Below are 20,386 nucleotides of genomic sequence, written 5' to 3' on the forward strand. Positions count from 1 at the left end.
TTCCCTGGCGGTTTGCATGAGTAAAACTGTAATCCGGAGGCAGATTCGATTAAAACTGCGCGCTCTGAATTCAAGCCATGTTTCATTTAGTGCAATAAGATCTATTTTTTATCACTAATAAGATCGTTGATAAAAAACGTTTTGTTAGTTAAAGCTCTAACATTCAATAGTGCCATATTTAATGTTTCGGAGGTGCAGAGATGAGTACTATGTGCGTTATTGATATTTGGAATAGGAACTAAATTATTATTATTAGCGCGCTGTGTGTATTTTTGTTTAATCTGTGATCTGTTTTATAGTTTTAATACATTGTTCCTTTAAAATAGTGATTTTAATTAGATTATTGGAGTTTATGCCGTATTTCCTAGGTTTTCTACGTGCATTGAGATTGCTTATTACAGTATTAATGGTGTGCACTTTAACGGAAGACTCTATTAAACATTCATCATGTCCTGGCACAGCAGTATTATTTCGGAAGGGGTTAAGAGCAGAGATAGATAGTCAAGAAAACGAATTACCTTCGATATGTTTTCGGAGAGGACCCGGCGCGAAACTGTTCGGATGCAGGCCATCACGCTTGAAGAGACGCGCCTTTCCAAAAGAGATTCCAATTGTTGATGAAACCGACATCCTTCTTCTTGCAGAAACCCTGTAGCCAGTTGTTCAATCCTAGCAGACGACTGTAGTACTCGTTGGATCGTCTGACGAGAGGTAGTGGACCCGAAACGAAGATCTTTGCCGATGGGGTCCTCTCCTTCATGTCTTTAATCAAAGCTGCAAAGTCAGCCTTCAGGATTTCTGATTGTCGGTGCCTTATATCGTTTACGCCGGCATGCAAGACGATTGATCCAACTGCCCTCTCCTTGTGTTTCTCGAGACTGCTGGCGACGCTTCATTACATCTCGGACACGAGCACCGGAAAACAAGAAACAAACGATTTTGCATTAGGGCATGTGACATTAAGGTTTCTACCGATAGAATCACCTACCACTAATACATCACCAGGTGCTGATGGCGAAATGGGGACACGGAGAGGGTCAAACCAGTTCTGAGATAGAATGCTCGCCTGTGCCGATGGAGGTGCTCTGGCCTTGAACCCCCGCCTGCATAGCTGAAATCCACCGAGGTCAGCAGCGCGCCGCTCCTACGACGCGGGGGTGAGTTCGGCACAACGCGGGGTTGATGTTTCGCCGGTTCCAGATGGCAAGGACGGTTTATCCAACAGCCGGGCCTTCAGATTTCTCAGGTATCTCCGTCGGGACAGGAGTTTCTGAATCTGTTCATCAAGTGCCTGGAGTTCCTCAACTACGATTTCAACGCGAGTTACCCCACTGTCGGCCATTTTCTGCTTCGTGCCCTAGGAGAAATGAGAGAGAGAGGTTAGGATAGGATGTCAGCAGTGGGTCTGTCTGTGGATAAGATGAAAAATATCTTCAAGAGATATTCTTCCTGATAAGAAATCAGGAAGGGGGCAAACAGTTTTTCGCACCACTGTAATCTTGTATAATGTTAACATTTACCTCCCCCCCGGGTGGAACTGAAGAGTCGCATAGTGTCAGGGAGGAACGATCTCTTCAGTCTGTCAGTGGAGCAGGACAGTGACAGCAGTCTGTCGCTGAAGCTGCTCCTCTGTCTGGAGATGATTCTGTTTAGTGGATGCAGTGGATTCTCCATGATTGACAGGAGCCTGCTCAGCGCCCGTCGCTCTGCCACAGATGTCAAACTGTCCAGCTCCATGCCTACAATAGAGCCTACTTTCCTCACCAGTTTTTCCAGCCGTGAGGCGTCCTTCTTCTTTATGCTGCCTCCCCAGCACACCACCGCGTAGAAGAGGGTGCTCACCACAACCGTCTGATAGAACATCTGCAGCATGTTATTGCAGATGTTGAAGGATTTCTAAGGAAGTATAGTCAGCTCTGTCCTCTCTTATATGGAGCATCAGTATTGGCAGTCCAGTCCACTGTGAGCAAATGTGCGCTGCCAGTTTAAATGTTTAAAGTCTACATTTATTCAGTTGTAATAGAAATTTATTATTTTCATCCTCTTATAGAGGTTCATAGAGGGCTAGATTCCTAGCAAAGAAACAAAAATCAAAAACAACATCATTATAATTATAATTGCACTGACCATGAGTAAACAATACTTGATAAGCTTATGTTTGAAAGGTGTCATTTTCAATCTTCTAGGAGCATCTCCTTGAGGTCTAGGACCATAGGTAAAGAATCACATTTCAAAAATATGTTTATGTTACTTGTTCCGAGGAATTTTCTAACTCAAATAGGCCATCAGTTAATCGGATGTATCTGAAGTGCTAAGTGCAACTTTTCTGTATACACGTGATGCCTGACATGCCTGCAGCTGGCATACTCCTCCTTGAATAAGGACACACAGCACCAAGAGGATGGTGCAAACAGTGCATTGTGCAATTTATTCAATGTGCCAAAACAATAAGCAAAGTGTAGTGCAGAACCTTCTTAAATAAATGATCTTATAAAACAGTTGTCATTTATGGAGGTTAAATTCCCAATAAATAAATAGGCTAAAATCAAGAATAAAATTACTGTCAGCATCCTTTTGTTAAAACAATCAGCCACACATGCCACAATTCGTTGCTGAGCAGGAGTGACCTTACCCCTGAAGCACCAGTGCCTCACCCAGGACTTCCTTCAAGACAGTCATGCCTCCCCTCTGCTGCTTTTTCCATGATGCATATAAATTACGTATATCTTGTTTGCAGGCTCACCTCATAACGTGTCTAGCCCAATGGTTTATGTGGGGAACATTTAAAGCCAGCCGCTGGCCTGACCTCCTGCTCACTTTTAGTCCTCTGTCTGAGAAAGGCCATCTGTTCTTTTACTCTGAAGAAGGTAACTAATGCAGGATGATGTCAGCATCACCGCTTACTTACTTGCTGTGTGCATTGAGGGCTGAACTGACAGCTCCCATTTGAAAATGCTTGCGATTGTTCCTGACTTCACAACAATAAAGCCAATTTTTTTTTTTTTTTGGAAACCTGGACTCACCTTCTTCTCTCCCATGCAAGTCTGTGACCCACACATCACAAAATATTATAAAATCGGACACAAACTACAATGAGAAGTTGGGGTACCGCATTCGTGACCATGTTTTAAATCAAATATTAGGCTGTATTTTTGCACAATGGTGTCATGTTTCGCAATTCTGCCTCACAGCATCAGAGTCCTGGATTGTAATTCTGTCCTGCGCACTGAGAGTGAAGGGTGCATATTCACACTTGTCTTACTGTATTTGACTGGGAACTCCATTTTTCATTCATCATTCCAAACATATACAGGTAAAGATTTGGTTTGGATAGATAGATAGATACTTACTTTATTAATCCCAAGGGGAAATTCACATACTCCAGCAGCAGCATACTGATAAAGAACATTACTAAATTAAAGAGTGATAAAAATGCAAGTAAAACAGACAATAACTTTATATAATGTTAACGTTTACTTGCATAGTGTGGGGGAGGAACGATCTCCTCAGTCTGTCAATGGAGCAGGACTGTGACAGCAGTCTGTCGCTGAACCTGCTCTTCTGTCTGGAGATGATCCTGTTCAGTGGATGCAGTGGATTCTCCATGATTGACAGGAGCCTGCTCAGTGCCCATTGCCCTGCCACGGATGTCAAACTGTCCAGCTCCATGAAGCCGGTTATAAAAAGCAGCCAACCAAACAGTGTGGAGTTTCTGCTTCTTGCCTTACACCAGTTACTGCTATGATGATGAGTGGCTCCCTGTGATGCTAGAGCCTTTTTTATATTAATTGCTGTAGTGGCTGGTAACCAAATGTGACAATGGATGGCGAGTGTAATGTTCTTGTGAGTGAGTAACCTTCTTTATTAGGACATGCTGGGTCTATGAAATAAGTAATGAAATAAAAGTCTGTCTATCAATGTTATTTGGTTTCTTACCATGAATATACCTCCATTCCTATGTAAATTGAAGAAAAGTATACTGTCCAAACACATCAGAGCTCAGTAATGTGCTTTGTAATGCAGAGTTTGCTGTTCTCTTTTAACAGGTGTGTGGCTCTTCCAAGGAGGGTGTGAAAAGCACTTTTGGACTGATTGCACAAACAGTGGACATCAAAATGAAGATCCTTTTCTTGCTGTTTATAGTTAATTTTGTGTCAGGTATGACTAAATACACATAAATGAATATACATGTTGGATTTAAGTGAAGCATGTAATTTAGAAAAGAAAAAAAACTGTTTAGATAGATAGGTTAAATTCACAGGAAGCACAATTGAAACAATTAAATGTATATTAACATGCAATCATGGACACATAAAGATGTATGAAAATCTTTTCAACATGCAAACTGCTGATGTTAGTCAATTAACAGGATGGAGACCACTGCCTTGAAACCCTGAGAGCAAAATGTGAAAAACATCTCGTCTGTCATTGTTGCTGTACTGTGAAGCAAAAACAGTTAGACTGTACTTCCCATACTGTATGTAATTCTAAAATTGTGTTTTACCAGTATTAACTACAAACACATATATTTTTCCATTCTTTTTATTGCTATTTCTTGCCCAGCATTTCTTAATACTTTCCAGTGGGGAAAGCAAAATCTGTCAACCATGTTTAGCACATTTTACTTTTATTACTTTCCTTCCCCTTCTGCAGTACTAGGGTGTTGTACCGTGTTAGTCATTATGGATGAAGTGAGAAGTCAAGCAAAATAACACCTTTTATTGGCTAACTAAAAAGATTACAATATATAAGCTTTCAAGGCAACAGCCCCCTTCTTCAGGCAAGATGTAACAAGTTGTCTTGAAAACTTGACTATTGTCTTTTTAGTTAGCCAATGTAAGGCTTCATTTTGCTTGACTTCTCACTACTTGCCCTACTGTAGTAAAATGTGATAGGGCAACACAAAATAACAGAACATCAGTGCACCATTAACAATAAGCACTTTTTGTTCCCAGGATTATGCCTAATCTCTGAACAAGACTAACGACCAATTTATACATGCTTTGAACTGGCTTCAGTGCTTCAGTGATAGTCTCCTAAATGATACTACAAAAAGATGTAAAGAAACTGAGCTGTTTACTAGAAAATTGATGCACTCTTTGCTGATCTTTTCAAGTATAATTTTAGAGTAATGTATTAACTGAAATTAAACTTGACCTATTCATTTTTTGACTGTCTTTTTACCTATTCAGAGACACAGGGCCAGAGTCTACCCAGTATCAAAAAGCATGAACCAGTTAGAAAATATTGATCCACTTTGACTTTCTCTAACATAAATCAAAGTACAGTGCATTGTGATGCCTGATGTAATCAGGTCAATAAGGTAGAATTGCTAGGGTCTGGGATTTCTGGGATTTTTTAAATAAGTATTTAATCCCGACCTTCACTAGTGCTATTCAGTTGTCATTTGTAATGGTGTCTCGATTTGTGCATTGCTGTAACCAGTTTCTCTTTAAGATATTCTGCTTTTATTTTAATGCAGTCCACTTTGGCAGTGCTTGTATAGCTATCCTCTTTAATAAAAGCCCTGTGTGCGTCCAGGTGTCCGTGTGTGTGTGTCTTCTGGTGAAGTGCGCATGAGCGGGGCCGGCACATCGCACCGTGCCCCGCCCATGTGTACGGCACCTTGGTCGCACACACACTCGAATCTGGGAACACAGTGAATGGCCTATCCGCGGCAGCGCATAATAAGCAAATAAAGCACACACACTGGAAGCTGGGCACACAGTGAATGGCCTTGCCACGGCAGCGCATGATAAGCAAATAAAAGACATAATTGCTGGGAGAGTGCTAATTAGGTAGTCGCCGCCACGCACATAAAATCCGTTGCTGGGGAGACGCTACACATACAATAATCTGCTACACGCCAGCACAGATTAAAATACTTGCTGGGGAGACGACACAGTCACGATTATCAACTGCACTCCACACATTACATCAGTTGCTGGGGACACTGTTGTGACAGAAAATTAAAGTCATTTTACGGACATCAAAGCCAGTATTACTGTCAGAGAAAATTACAGGCATTTTACGGAAATACAAACCAGTATTACTGCAAGAGAAAATTAAAGACATATTAAAGGATGCATATTACAGCCACATACAAGCCAGTATTACTGTAGGAGAAAATATTACGGACGTATCTACTAACAACATGCCACTAAAAAAAAAAAGGACACGTCAAATAGGACAAAAGACACAGATAATCAAATCCTATATAAGTAACATCTCCTGGAAGAACGGTCAGCTCAACAAATAAACATCAACAAAAGACAAAAAAAAAAATACGAACAAAAACTGATTGATTGAAGAAAAAGAAAATGAGCATCAGAAAAATGCTAAAAGAGAGAGACTCAGAAGAGCAAACCTTACAAAAAGTTGCCATTTACTTGCCAGAACCAGTATTCAGCCATGGTCAGTTATATGTCAGTTATATGTTGCATTATCAAGAGTTAGAAGTTTTCCAGATGTTGTTGTCAACGTTGTAGATGGTCCTGAACAAGGCAAACTCTTGCCAAACTCAGACAGAATATTTACAAGAAATGTTGTCTATAATTAAATTTTATAGAAAAATTTCATGAGGTAAAAAAATATCTTTTTCAGATATCGTGTATTACAGATTGTTACAAAGGTTTACACTAAGGCAATATTAATTATGCTTACTGTATTGTCATACGTTTCTATTTTATTTTTATTATTATTTTACTTTAGGCTTCTTGCAAAAATATTTTTGACAAAAAAAAATTAAGACAAGCAACAGAATGAGGCCAAGGTCCTTGCCATTTAATATAGACTGTTCCTACTAATGTTTATGCACTACTGTTCTAGCGCCCGTTATTGTAACAGGCTTAATGTCTAGTACAAATATAAATATCCAAAAGAGCTGTGCAAGGTGAATGTGCTGTTTTACCATGTAACAGTCCTAATGTGACCCTATTCTCACCTGTAGACTCTTTTACCGAATGTTCCAAACCTTTATCTCTTGTTCGAATATGTTTACACTCAACCATCCTGTTGCAGAGATGCAGCTACAGTCTACAGTTACTCTTATAGTCACCACCAGGGTTGACCACTGCTGCAGCTAAATACTTCTCTTATCTCCAGACCCCAGGCAACAAAACAGAGCACCAAGACAAACAGAAAAGAAGGTTTACACTATTACTCATGCTTTATAGATTAACATTCTTTAATTTAAGATTATTAATGTGCCTAAAGCTGAATCAACACCATTACAGCCCGGATGAATAGCAACTTGTTAAGCCTTACAGTAAAGGCTATTAAGGATTAAAGAGATGACTGAGAGAGGAAATGTAACATCAGCAGAAAATCAAACCCAGAAAAGTCTTATCACCCAGCTAAGCTATATCATTGATCATGAAATTGTAGCAAAGAAAATTAAAGCAAAAGTCGACAACTGGCTTGTCAAAACAACAAATGTAATGTGCACAAGGAAGAGGAGGAGGAGGAGGTTTGGAGCATACACTGATACAGCACATTACCCACCAGACCACAAACCATCTCAGGATGACAGATTAGGACCTTAGTGCAGGCGTGCAATGGGTGACACCCCAGCACCACACTAGTTGAGATGGGATGGAACTGTGTGAAGTTTTTTAACAGTGGCTAGAGTGCCAATCCTGCCATCAACATGTGGACCTACTTGCAGGGCTGGATGCAAGCTAACTTCATACCCAGGACATGCGTAAAATGGATTTTATTTTATTGAAGATTCAACAAACCTGGTTATATTTCACTATGTCTAAAGCATTAATTAAGGTATTTTAAAAGATATTCTGTAGCAACTGATACTGAGTCATAACAACAACAACAACTCAACCTGGCAGTGGCTATAAAAAAAAGAAAAAGAAAAAAACTTTGACAGAAGTGGCAGAATCATTTTTTTTATTATCCATCCATCCATCCTCTTCCGCTTATCCGAGATCGGGTTGCGGGGGCAGCAGCTTGAGCAGAGATGCCCAGACTTCCCTCTCCCTGACCACTTCTACTAGCTCTTCTGGGGGAATCTCGAGGCGTTCCCAGGCCAGCCGAGAGACATAGTCCCTCCAGCATGTCCTGGGTCTTCCACGGGGCTTCCTCCCGGTTAGACGCGCCCAGAACACATCACCAGGGAGGCGTTCAGGAGGCATCCTGATCAGATGCCCAAGCCACCTCATCTGACTCCTCTCAATGCCGAGGAGCAGCGGCTCTACTCTGAGCTCCTCCCAGATGACTGAGCTTCTCACCCTATCTTTAAGGGAAAGCCCAGACACCCTACGTTATTTTATTTAATTAACCAACAGACGGCTGGAGAAAAAAAAAATAAAATCTGTAGGGATTCTAGACCATTAGACTGCCCAGTCCCCTCTGGGCATTCTACCTAACATAAATGAAACAGTCCTCTTTGGATTTAGGGTTCTCACGGAAGGGCTTGATGAAGATGGTCACGTAGAATTCTGCCTTTTAATCTATCCATCATTGTTGGAGCATCATGAAGCTTTGAGTAGGTGGAGGTGGCGCAGGCCACCACCACAAAGAAACCGGAAAAAGAAACAGAAAAGAGAGTAGGGGTTAGTACAGATTTTAGAGCCACCATGAATAGTTGTTATGATGAATTGAACATACAGAGTATCAGGATTAAGTTAAATTAAGTTAAATTGAAGTTATAGAAAGGCCATGTTAAAGTAATGTGTTTTCAGCAGTGTTTTAAAGTGCTCTACTGTATCAGCCTGGCGAATTCCTATTGGCAGGCTATTCCAGATTTTAGGTGCATAGCAGCAGAAGGCCACCTCACCACTTCTTTTAAGTTTTGTTCTTGGAATTCTAAGGAGACACTCATTTGAGGATCTGAGGTTACGATTTGGAATATAAGGTGTCAGACATTCCGATATATAAGATGGGGCGAGATTATTTAAGGCTTTATAAACCATAAGCAGAATTTTAAAGTCAATCCTGAATGACACAGGTAACCAGTGTAGTGACATTAAAACTGGAGAAATGTGTTCGGATTTTCTTTTCCTAGTTAGGATTCCAGCAGCTGCATTCTGCACTAGTTGCAAACGATTTATGTCTTTTTTGGGTAGTCCTGAGAGGAGTGCTTTACAGTAATCTAGTCGACTGAAAACAAACGCGTGAACTAACTTCTCAGTATCTTTCAGTGATATAAGAGGTCTAACTTTACTTATGTTTCTTAAGTGAAAAAATGCTGTCCTAATGATCTGATTAATATGCGATTTAAAATTCAGATTACAGTCAAAAATCACCCCTAAGCTTTTTACCTCCGTCTTGACTTTTAATCCTAATGTATCCAGTTTATTTCTAATAGCCTCATTGTATCCATTATTGCTAATCACTAATATTTCAGTTTTCTCTTTATTTAACTTGAGAAAGTTACTATTCATCCATTCTGAGATACAAGTCAGACATTGTGTTAGTGAATCAAGAGAATCAGGGTCATCAGGAGCTATTGATAAGTACAGCTGTGTGTCATCAGCATAGCTGTGGTAGCTCACGTTGTTCCCTGAGATAATCTGACCTAACGGAAGCTAGTAGATAACACAATATATCATTGTGACCATGTTGTTATATTACAGCTAGGGTTTATTCCCTGGCTTGAATTTATTTTTTGTTTTCCTGTTGTTTTTGTTAACTTTGAATCATTATTTTTCACTTTTCTTTGATTTTTTTCGGTTTTATTAATTATTCATTAATTATATACTGTCCTTTAACTGTAATATATAATAATAGTTTATTATTTACTATTTATATATAACTCATTATTTGACTATGTTTTTTGTACTTTATGGGTGGATTCCCAAGAGACAGGGCCACCCTGATGTCATCACTGAAGGAATGGCCTCAGCCTTTATGTGCTGAAACTGAGAGAAGATCTTTCAGTGAGTAAGTTATTCAGTAATTTGGAAGACAAGTATGGATATTTTGTACAAATTTATAATAATGGATCAAAAGATCCTTTAATGTAATAGACTATCCCCTGCATTTTATGTTAAAAATATGGGTATAAAAAGGCCATTAGAATATCAGATGATTTATCAGTTTTTTCAGCAGAAATAATGGCTATTATTGTTGATTTAACATGGAAAAACAGATACAAAAAAATATTGTTTTTGAAGGCCATCGATTTGAAAAAAACTTCATATACTAATGAACTTTTATTAGAAGTAAGACATGCCATAATTAGCTTGATTTTGAATAATATATTTGTGAAATTTGTGTGGATTCCTGCTAATAAAGGAGTGTGTGGAAATTAAAGAGGTCATAAGTTAGCTAAGCAAAATTTGCACAAAATTGACTTTATGGCTCCTTTAGGCAAATGCGAACTTAAATTTATAATTAAAAAGGCAGTTTCTAAGGAAAAGCAAAACATTTGGAAGAGCAGTGATAAAAGAAGGCATTTGTTGTTAAAATTTCTAGTAAGGCATATGAATAAATGGTGTCTTCGAGTTAAAAAGGAAGTAATTATTTTTAATCGATTAAGGCTTGGGCATGTTGTTCTAAATCAAAAATATAATTACAATATATATTAGCAACCATAAAACAGAAATATGTGGGCAATGTTGTATTAAAGAAAAATTAGAATACTGCATGGTCTGGTATTTGAAATATAGTAGATTAAGTTAAAAGCATTATAGAACATTATAGATCTTTGGATATTGCAAGAGCTTGTATGAGTCACTTCCTTATTATGGCCGTAAGCCGGCCGAGTCCCCCTTTGCAGTCAGGAGGTCAGACAGTCACACCCTGATTGCTATAGCTTTGTGTTAAAATCACCATTCTTACACCTCTTTGGATGTTGCAGAAATAGTTTCTAACTGGAAGCCCTCTGGTTCCTAGAAATTGTATTTAAGCAGATTCAAAAGAATAAAGGATGGATAATGAGAATATCTAATCTGGTGACACAGAGGTGCAATGGATGGCTTTGATACCTTACAACTCCATGGACACAGGTTTGATTCTCAGGTTGGGAAATGTTCACACTCACTCTTACACATACATTGAATTAATTTGTGAATTTGTGTGATTGTAGTCTATGACCAGGTGTTCTTTGTCTATACAGTATTTAGTTCCTGCCTTTCACCGAATGTTCCAGACTTAGTTGGCTATGGAAACCCAATCTCTTACCCTGAACCTGAATTAGAATAGTGGGTAAAACAAATGGATGGAGTACTAAGTTTTATTCCAGTGTCGGTTAAGAAAGGAAAGATTTCCCTTAGTTGTAAGTACTATAGTATTAATTACTAACGTTTACAGTAACAATGCAAATTTAGTAACATTTTGTAATTGATGGTTGACCTGCTTTGATTGATAATAGCTGTTAATCATTGAAATGAAACAAACAGAACATTTTATGCATTTTTATTTATCAATAAATATATATTAAGTGTTCTGGACTCAGGAGCATGTAAAACTTGTTAATCGTCAGGTGTGAAGTCAAAAACGGTGATTTTCTTAGAGCAATATTCTAGGTAGACACATGGCTGTGAGCTGCAATGTAAAAGAAAAAGATAATACTGAGACTGTTCCAGGGTGGTGGGTACGTTCCAGACTATGAATAGAGATAACCACATTCTGTGTGAGTTCCCAAGTCTGCACGGAAGTAGGCTGTTAGCTGTATGCCTGACTTGAAACTTTTGTGTCTCTAAAAGTGGTATTTCACCTTTAAGGGCCAGAGTGGTGCAGCTTCACAAAATGTGTAAAATAAGTACATTATAGTATGCATTCCCCAGTAATTTACTTTATGGATCAATTGGTCCCACAGTGTGTTTTAGTCATGTGTTTGTACTTTCAGTTTGAACTTTTACTAGCTCAAGCAATGCAGTATACATACGTGTAGAGGTATGAAACATTTAGCACCATTTGCTCCTTTAAAGGTAGCCACAGTATTTAAAAAATAAAGAGATCAATGATAGGAATGCAACATTCACAGAACATTATTCTGCCTCCTGATCTTCAACCATCACTGAAGAGGACTGAAATAAATTTGAAAAAGCCACCACAGAAGCCTAAGCGTTCTCCTTTCAGCAGTATGCCGCTGCTACTGTTTCAGAGAAGCACAGATTCTTGGTGCATAAAAAAGAGGTATTATGCAGAAAAGCATTTTTAGAGAACCAGAATGTCAGAACAACAAAAATAATAGTTAGATATGTGCAGTGTGTATAATCTGTGTATTCTGTCAATATTATCGTGGCTTATCCTTTCTTATATTGGAGCCATTCAGTTCTAAAGTCTTAGTTCAGACAGTTTACAGTCTTATTCTCTACGATAGATCGTCAGCTAAACCCAGGTAACTCAAAGGAATGCCTCCTGAGTACTTCCAGTAAAACCTGTCAGGCTATCGCTGTATTTTTCAATCAAAAAATTAATGATATTAGAAATAATATAGTATATCCCTCCAACACTAAGGATCCTCCTAAACCCCAGCTTTCTGTTATAAACAAATTAAACTCTTTCACTAGGATAGATTTACCCGATTTACAAAAAATAATATCTTAATTAAAACCCTCCACCTGTGTCCTTGATCCAATACCAACAAATTATTTCAAAGAAGTATCTGGCATGCTAATTGATAATGTTCTTGACATAGTAAATTCGTCATTAGATGCGGGGGTCTTCCCAGACTGTCTTAAGACTGCTGTAGTTAAACCCCTTCTTAAGAAACATAATCTTGACCCCTCGGCTCTTGAAAATTTTAGACCAATTTCTAACCTGCCTTTCTTAAGTAAAGTTCTAGAGAAGGCAGTCATTATGCAGTTAAATGACCACCTCAATAAACATGCTATTCTTGATAAATTTCAGTTGAGTTTTAGAACAAATCACAGCACAGAAACTGCGCTCGTTAAAGTAGTAAATGATTTGCGAGTGAATGCAGACAGAGGCCATTTATCTGTTCTCATCCTCTTAGATCTGAGCGCTGCATTTGACACCATTGATCACAATATTCTTAGAAATCGCCTTAGTCAATGGGTGGGCTTCTCTGGCAGTGTCTTAAATTGGTTTGAATCCTACCTGACAGGTAGAAAATTCTTTGTTAGTTGTGGTAATCACAACTCAAAGACACATGATATCCAATATGGTGTTCCACAAGGCTCTATCCTGGGTCCGCTGTTATTCTCAATCTATATGCTTCTGTTAGGTCAGATTATCTCAGGGCACAACGTGAGCTACCACAGCTATGCTGATGACACACAGCTGTACTTATCAATAGCACCTGATGACCCCGATTCTCTTGATTCACTAACACAATGTCTGACTTGGATGAATAGTAACTTTCTCAAGTTAAATTAAAGAGAAAACTGAAATCTTAGTGATTGGCAATAATGGATACAATGAGGCTATTAGAAATAAACTGGATACATTAGGATTAAAAGTCAAGACGGAGGTAAAAAGCTTAGGGGTAATTGTTGACTGCAATCTGAATTTTAAATCGCATATTAATCAGATCACTAGGACAGCATTTTTTCACTTAAGAAACATAGCTAAAGTTAGACCTCTTATATCACAGAAAGATGCTGAGAAATTAGTTCACGCATTTGTTTTCAGTCAACTAGATTACTGTAACGCACTCCTCTCAGGACTACCCAAAAAAGACATAAATCGTTTGCAATGAGTGCAGAATGCAGCTGCTAGAATCCTAACTAGGAAAAGAAAATCCGAACACATCACACCAGTTTTGATATCACTACACTGGTTACCTGTGTCATTCAGGATTGACTTTAAAATTCTGCTTATGGTTTATAAAGCCTTAAATAATCTCGCCCCATCTTATATATAGGAATGTCTGACACCTTATATTCCAAATCATAACCTCAGATCCTCAAATGAGTGTCTCCTTAGAATTCCAAAAGCTAAACTTAAAAGAAGTGGTGAGGCGGCCTTCTGCTGCTATGCACCTAAAATCTGGAATAGCCTGCCAATAGGAATTCGCTAGGCTAATACAGTAGAGCACTTTAAAACACTGCTGAATACACATTACTTTAACATGGCCTTTTTATAACTTCAATTTAACTTAATCCCGATACTCTGTATGTTCAATTCATCATAATAACTATTCATGGTGGCTCTAAAATCCGTACTGACCCTACTCTCTCTTCTGTTTCTTTTTCCGGTTTCTTTGTGGTGTTGGCTGTCGTGGCGAAAAACTCATCATCAGAAGGCTTTTTACCTAAAAATAAAGGCTATTAGGACTCGAGAAAGACAGACAGAGTTTTAAGGCTTTATTGCAATAAATCAACAACAAGGACTCAACCAAATTCGGCCGAATGAGATCGAGCCCTGATCATTACAACAATTGAAGTTTTTATAACAATTTCTTATCATTTTGGCTCATTCAATTAGCTCATTCTGCACCTGGTTTACTGTTCATTATTCCTCTTGGTGTCAGCTCGGCTTGTTTTGATTGGTCTAAGACTGGGTGGATGGTTTCCTCCCAACCTCTTCTTTGACTCCCTTTTTTACTCCTGTCTGACCAGACCTTGAGTTTCCATGGGAACCCTTATTATCTCCTTACTTTTCCTATTACCGGCCCCCTTATGGAATTTGTAATCTTTCTATGCTGTTTCATTTTCACTAACTGGCCAAGGCTCCAATTCCATATATGGGTTTTTCTCTCTTAAGCCTTCCAAACTTTTTACAATAGTGACCTGAAGCTTAAGCTTTAATTAAAAAGAAGTATAGTATGTGCTTTCAATTGATCATTGCTTGGCATGCTTGATTTGTCTTAATTTCTACACTAAAGTTAATTGCTAATATATTCTTATAATATTTTTGCTAATGCCTGCATTTACTAAGATTTTCTCTTCATGCATTAGGTCAGCGTGACCCTGCTTATAGTAAAAGCTTTTTGTTGCCTTTCTGCTGATTCATCAATCCAGCTGCTTTTAGAGGCCTCTTCTCTATGTTATCTCTTCCTAGCCTTGAATCACAGGTGTTCTCAAACTCTTATCCTGTCCAAAACTGGTCTTGGTGTATCAATTAGCTGTTCTTTTCTTTACTTTAGAAATTTTAATGTAAGCCTATAAAATAATGCAATATGACTGATTTTTAGTTAAATATTTGCTAGACCTATCGTATTTGCTTCAATATTCTAATTTATGCATAATCTAATGTTTTAGAAGCTTTTAATTACTATTTATGGCTCTATATGCTAATTTTCTATTTTCTTATGCTAATAAAAAATTTTCCTTCGACACGGCCTGCGCCACCACCACCTACTCAAAGCATCATGATGCTCCAACAATGATTAATGGATTAAAAGGCAGAAGTCTACGTGACCATCATTTTCAAGTCCTTCTGTGAGAACCCTAAATCCAAAGAGGACTGTTTCATTTATGTTAGGTAGAATGCCCAGAGTGGACTGGACGGTCTCATGGTCTGGAATCCCTACAGATTTTATTTTTTTCTCCATCCGTCTGGAGTTTTTTTTTTTTGTTTTTTCTGTCCACCCTGACCATTGGAACTTACTCAATTTCTATGTTAATTAATGTTGACTTATTTTATTTTTCTTACTGTGTCTTTTATTTTTCTATTCTTTATTATGTAAAGCACTTTGAGCTACTGTTTTTATGAAAATGTGCTATATAAATAAATGTTGTTGTTGTTGTAAACATAAGGTGCTTTCAATTCACTTCAGGGAGTTCACAGCCAATAGATTTTCTTTAACAACATGTGGGGCTCACACTTTACTTAACATTTAAGATACAACATATGGCTATATTTTGTCACATGATGATGGTGTCAGAAGATATCACAATGATCTGAAGTCAATCGAGGCAGACAAGACATCAACATTTCATTGTGTGATTGATTTATTGTGACTTTAATGGTGTATGAACTTACATGTTTTATTAGTTATCAATTACAGAGGAATACAATTTATTATTTAGGTAAATTAATTTTATGTTGGAGAAGTCTGAATGCACATTGCAACATTCTGGTCTGATCCCACCAGAATTTTCATGCCACAAACATCACTCTTCACTAGAACTACTGATTTTTTAGCTCTTGCACCTTCAGTATAAAGTATTTATTTGTACGGCTTATGGCGGAGCCACTAGGTGGAATGTACTACTCTTGTTGAAGAAAACTGATCAGCTGTTGAGAACCTTTGCTTTGATCCATATTGACTGTTAACACGCCATGTTTTATTGTTGTACCTGCCTTCTGTGTGACCTCTGTGACCTCTTTATCAGTTTTTAATTTCTAATGTTGCTAGTATGGCAAGTGCTACATTCCGACTTCATAAGCTGCATACTTGCTATGTATATCATACAATAAAGACGTATTGCTTTTGCACAGGATTATGTAGTCTACAGCAAAAATCAGTTCCCATTCACTCAGATGTCTCCCTATCACGATAACGGTAGAGCATGTCGACATTTGTTTATTTTAAACTTTGCATTTTTATTGGTATTTTTTGTTGTTATTTTTTAGGATCTCATATAACAACTTTTTAGTTCAACTGTCTCATTTTTGGATTATTATTTTTATTGTTACACGTTTTCATTGAAATTTTTATGGATAGCTGACAGTAACGAAAAGCATAATGCCTGCTTTACAGTGCATTGGTATGAACATACTTGTATCCAAATATCAAGTCAGTTCTAACAGGATGTGATATTAACACTTGCAGAGTGAATAATACCATAATACCTACTGTATCTGGAGCATGTTATCTCAACCTTTTTGTTTATTATTTAGAGTATAACTCTGTGTTTCCTTTCTGTCTTTAGAATCAGTCTTTGGACAATTGAAGATTGTAACAGGTTCATCCTTAGAAGACTATTCTGATGAAGAAATCAATCTGCCTTGTGATGCCAGTCTTAACAGGAATGACATTAATCTGATGTGGATAACATGGATTCAGAATGCTGAGAAGGTTTACGAATATGATGGATCCAGTGCAAAACGTATTGTAGAAATACCAGGATATGATGTTGATCTTAAGCAAGTACAGCAAGGGGACATAGCCTTGACAATAGCAAGGAATACTTTAACACCTGGAGTATTTAGATTTAAATGTGAAGTAACAGAAGGCTCAGCTGAAGGCAGAGGAGAAACTACACTAACAGTAAGAGGTAAGTTAATTGTAAATCAGTCTGAATCAAAGTCTGAGGTTTATACATCCCTGTTGTAAGGATACCAATAAGACACAAGAAAGTATTTCTCAATAAAAACAAATTTTACTTAAAACAATAGGCTACAAAATATTTCTTTATAAAACACAATAGTAGTTTCCATTTTTTATATTCTTCAATACTCATTGCCACTTTTGTCTTTAAATAATGAATCTAAAAATCATCTTGCAGTCTTTGTTCACTATTAGAATTCCATTAAACTCCATGGAGATGGTTGTTTAAATCTTGAATATCGACCAGCGGCTTTTACCAGTTCATTCCCTTCCATTATCTATCCCCACACCTAAATATAATATAATTGTGGAGCTTTTGCATTAAAGAAGAAAAAGAAACTGATAACCATGAAATCTGTTCTCTGGAGTCCCACGTCGCCTAATACAAGTCTCACATAAACATACTCTACAATCCTTGTGGATCAATAGGATAAGGCTCATTGGGATAACCTAAGAAGTTCGGGAGTCAAGGATGGAGTGGAGTGTGATAATATGAGTTCTGTTCTTGTTTTTTTTTTTGTCATTTAACAAAGGCCTGTGTTACGGCCAAGAAAGGGTAAAGTTTGTTCTCATGTTATAAACAAAAGAAGGTAAGAGACCTATGCCAGTATTTACCAAGCATCTCAGAATTATTGTTAGAAATTGCAATGTCTGACTAGGGTAAGAACTTGATAAGGACATGAGAAGTAGTTATGTAGTGTCCTACACTCACTCCCAGAAAGACGTAGGAGTTCACATTCGAGAAAGATGTCTCCCCAAGCCACAAAATAGCACTCATGATAACATTTTGTAGGTTACTTAGAAATCATCATGATGCTTTGTAGTTTGCATCCATGATCGTCTGTGTGTTGATACTGTGTTATCATTTGTGATTCACATATGGGTGCTTATCCACAGTTAAACAAATGATCTTTATATACATGCATGGTGTTAATCACACCAGCTCCAGAAAACCAGTGAATTTCATAAATGCAGCTTGATTTAACATTACTCAAGTGAATTGTTAGGGAATGTATAAATCTGTGTATTACCTCATGCATTGTCAGAGTGTTCAAAGTTTGGTTGATAATTTGAGAAATTGTTGGTTGTGACATACGCAAATCATCATTCTGGCAAAGCTGCATTTTCCCTGTGGTCAAAATAAGTAATGTTACCATCACCGTCATTTTAGCTAATGATGCATGGTTTCTCCATGTAGATGGAGTGATCACAAGATGTAGGAGATTTGGTGCAAATATTATTCCATCTCTATTAAATCTATATCTTTTTATGAGTTCTTTGTTGCTCAACATTTCCAAAATCTTTAGCCTTTCTCAGGAAGAGCTTGCTGATATCTGCTTGAACACCATCTTTTGGCAGCTTCTAGAGAGTTGGTACATCTCATAAGCTCTCTCAGTTCTGGTGACATTAAGAGTAGTTTCCTAAATTAGAAAAAATGATAAAATGCTTTTATTCCTACTCTTAAGAGTAGCAACAAAGTTGTGTCACTCTGAGATTATTGAGCTAGTTAAAACCATTTTCCTACTCTGAGACATTTGATAAATAAGGGCACTGATGAATGCTGTACAGCCAAAATATTTAATATCTAACTTTTTTTTCCAGCGTAGGCATAACCTTTTTATCCTCTATATCACTATTTCATTTTCCTTACTCATTATTCTCACTATGACCACTCTCAGTATTACTTCAAGGAAAATCAAGCCTATGATATACTTTTTTTATCATTGCATAGATGTAATTATCAAACAGCCTTCAACCTTACTGGCTGTTAATGTCAGTTAATATGAATGCAAGTGCTATTTCTGCTCCCCATGGTTCGATTTGATATATACACAGTGATAAACTTGTTAGCACACTCACCTTTTCACAGATTTTTTTTTTTTAATTTTATTAATTTTATTGTAATCGTTCCATACAAATCAATCAATTTTTACAAAAAATAGGATTGAAAAACAAGTCGACCCCCACCCCTGAGAGAGAAAGCATGGCCACCTGGGTAAAACTTAAAGCTTGTGAACATACCTAAATTGATGAGTTTAATAGGCCAATAGAGATAATGGAGAAGAAAAAGAAGGGTGGAGATGATTGCTTCTTTGGTGCTTTAAGAGCTTATTCTGAAATATTATTGATTAGATCCTGCCAGGTTTTGAAAAAATTCTGTACAGATCCTCTAACTGAATATTTGATTTTTTCCAGTTTCAAATACTGTAGTATGAAACATCGGTTTCCCACTGACTTAAAAGAGGAGAGTTAGGATTCTTCCAGTTGAGCAAAATAAGTCTGCATGCCAAAATTTTAGTAAATAAAATTACAGTTTGTTTGTCCTTCTCCACTTTAAGCCCATCTGGGAGTAAACCAAACACAGCTGTTAATGGGTTAGGAGGGATTGTGACACCAAGGCTGTCTGAAAGGTAATTAAAAATTTTGGTCCAGAATGAAGTTTATTTGGTGCAGGCCCAAAACATGTAACCCAGTGAGGCTGGATCTTGCCCTGGAAATATTTTGGACAATTTAAAGCGAGACAGATGTGCTCGATATATAATTTTGAGTTTAATAATTGTATTCTCTGCGCCTATGGAGCTCGGGTGAAGTCTCTACATTGCTAACTTCCACTCCTTTTCTGATATAATGATTAAGAGATCTTTATTCTCATTGTGCTCTTGGATCTTTAAAAGGGAGGGACTGTAAAATAATTTTATAACAGATTGTTATTTTAAAAAAATTGATACAATCAATTTGTATTTTCCCTTAATTTTTTCAAACAAAAACACTCATTACTTTTTAAATAAAATTATGGTGTCATTATTGCCATGTGCATAGAGTGCAGTGAAATTCCTGCTTGCATATACTAAACAATGTGCAACATGCCACTCTCTAGCACCATAGTTAGCAACCATAACTGCCTTCCTCAAAACTTCTGTCTTCCTTACCTGAGAAATCTTAGAATGTATTAAAATATTATGCTTTTTGACTCCATTTAAATATGCAGCAAATATACATTTTTATTGATATCAACATAGAAAAACAATTTCTAAGTTTAAGTCATATAAAATTTGACTTCTATTATTATTATCATTATTATTGTTATTGTCTTGTTTCTGTTATGCTTGTCCCCTGCTTCTCTGATTACAAGTGCTTTCTTTTTCAGTAAGCCGTACTCACTGTCTTCCCTGAACCCCACCCTTCATTTTAAAGAGCATTATATTCTATGAGTAGCTTTCTAAAAATTTACACAAATTATTA

At 37.3% G+C, this 20,386-nt stretch overlaps 1 protein-coding gene across 1 annotated transcript in view; it reads left to right on the top strand.

Annotated features, from left to right (window-relative positions):
- Window positions 1–4,102: 4,102 nt before the first annotated feature.
- The window catches only part of LOC120524683, a 48,165-nt gene continuing 31,881 nt past the window's right edge, over window positions 4,103–20,386 (top strand). The window contains exons 1-2 of the mRNA XM_039746495.1: window positions 4,103–4,158; window positions 16,746–17,090. Coding sequence (XP_039602429.1) covers window positions 4,116–4,158; window positions 16,746–17,090 — 388 coding nt within the window. The 5' untranslated portion in view covers window positions 4,103–4,115. The remainder of the gene's footprint in view (window positions 4,159–16,745; window positions 17,091–20,386) is intronic.

Source organism: Polypterus senegalus, chromosome 2 (assembly GCF_016835505.1).
Source record: "Polypterus senegalus isolate Bchr_013 chromosome 2, ASM1683550v1, whole genome shotgun sequence".
Classification (NCBI taxonomy): Eukaryota; Metazoa; Chordata; class Cladistia; order Polypteriformes; family Polypteridae; genus Polypterus; species Polypterus senegalus.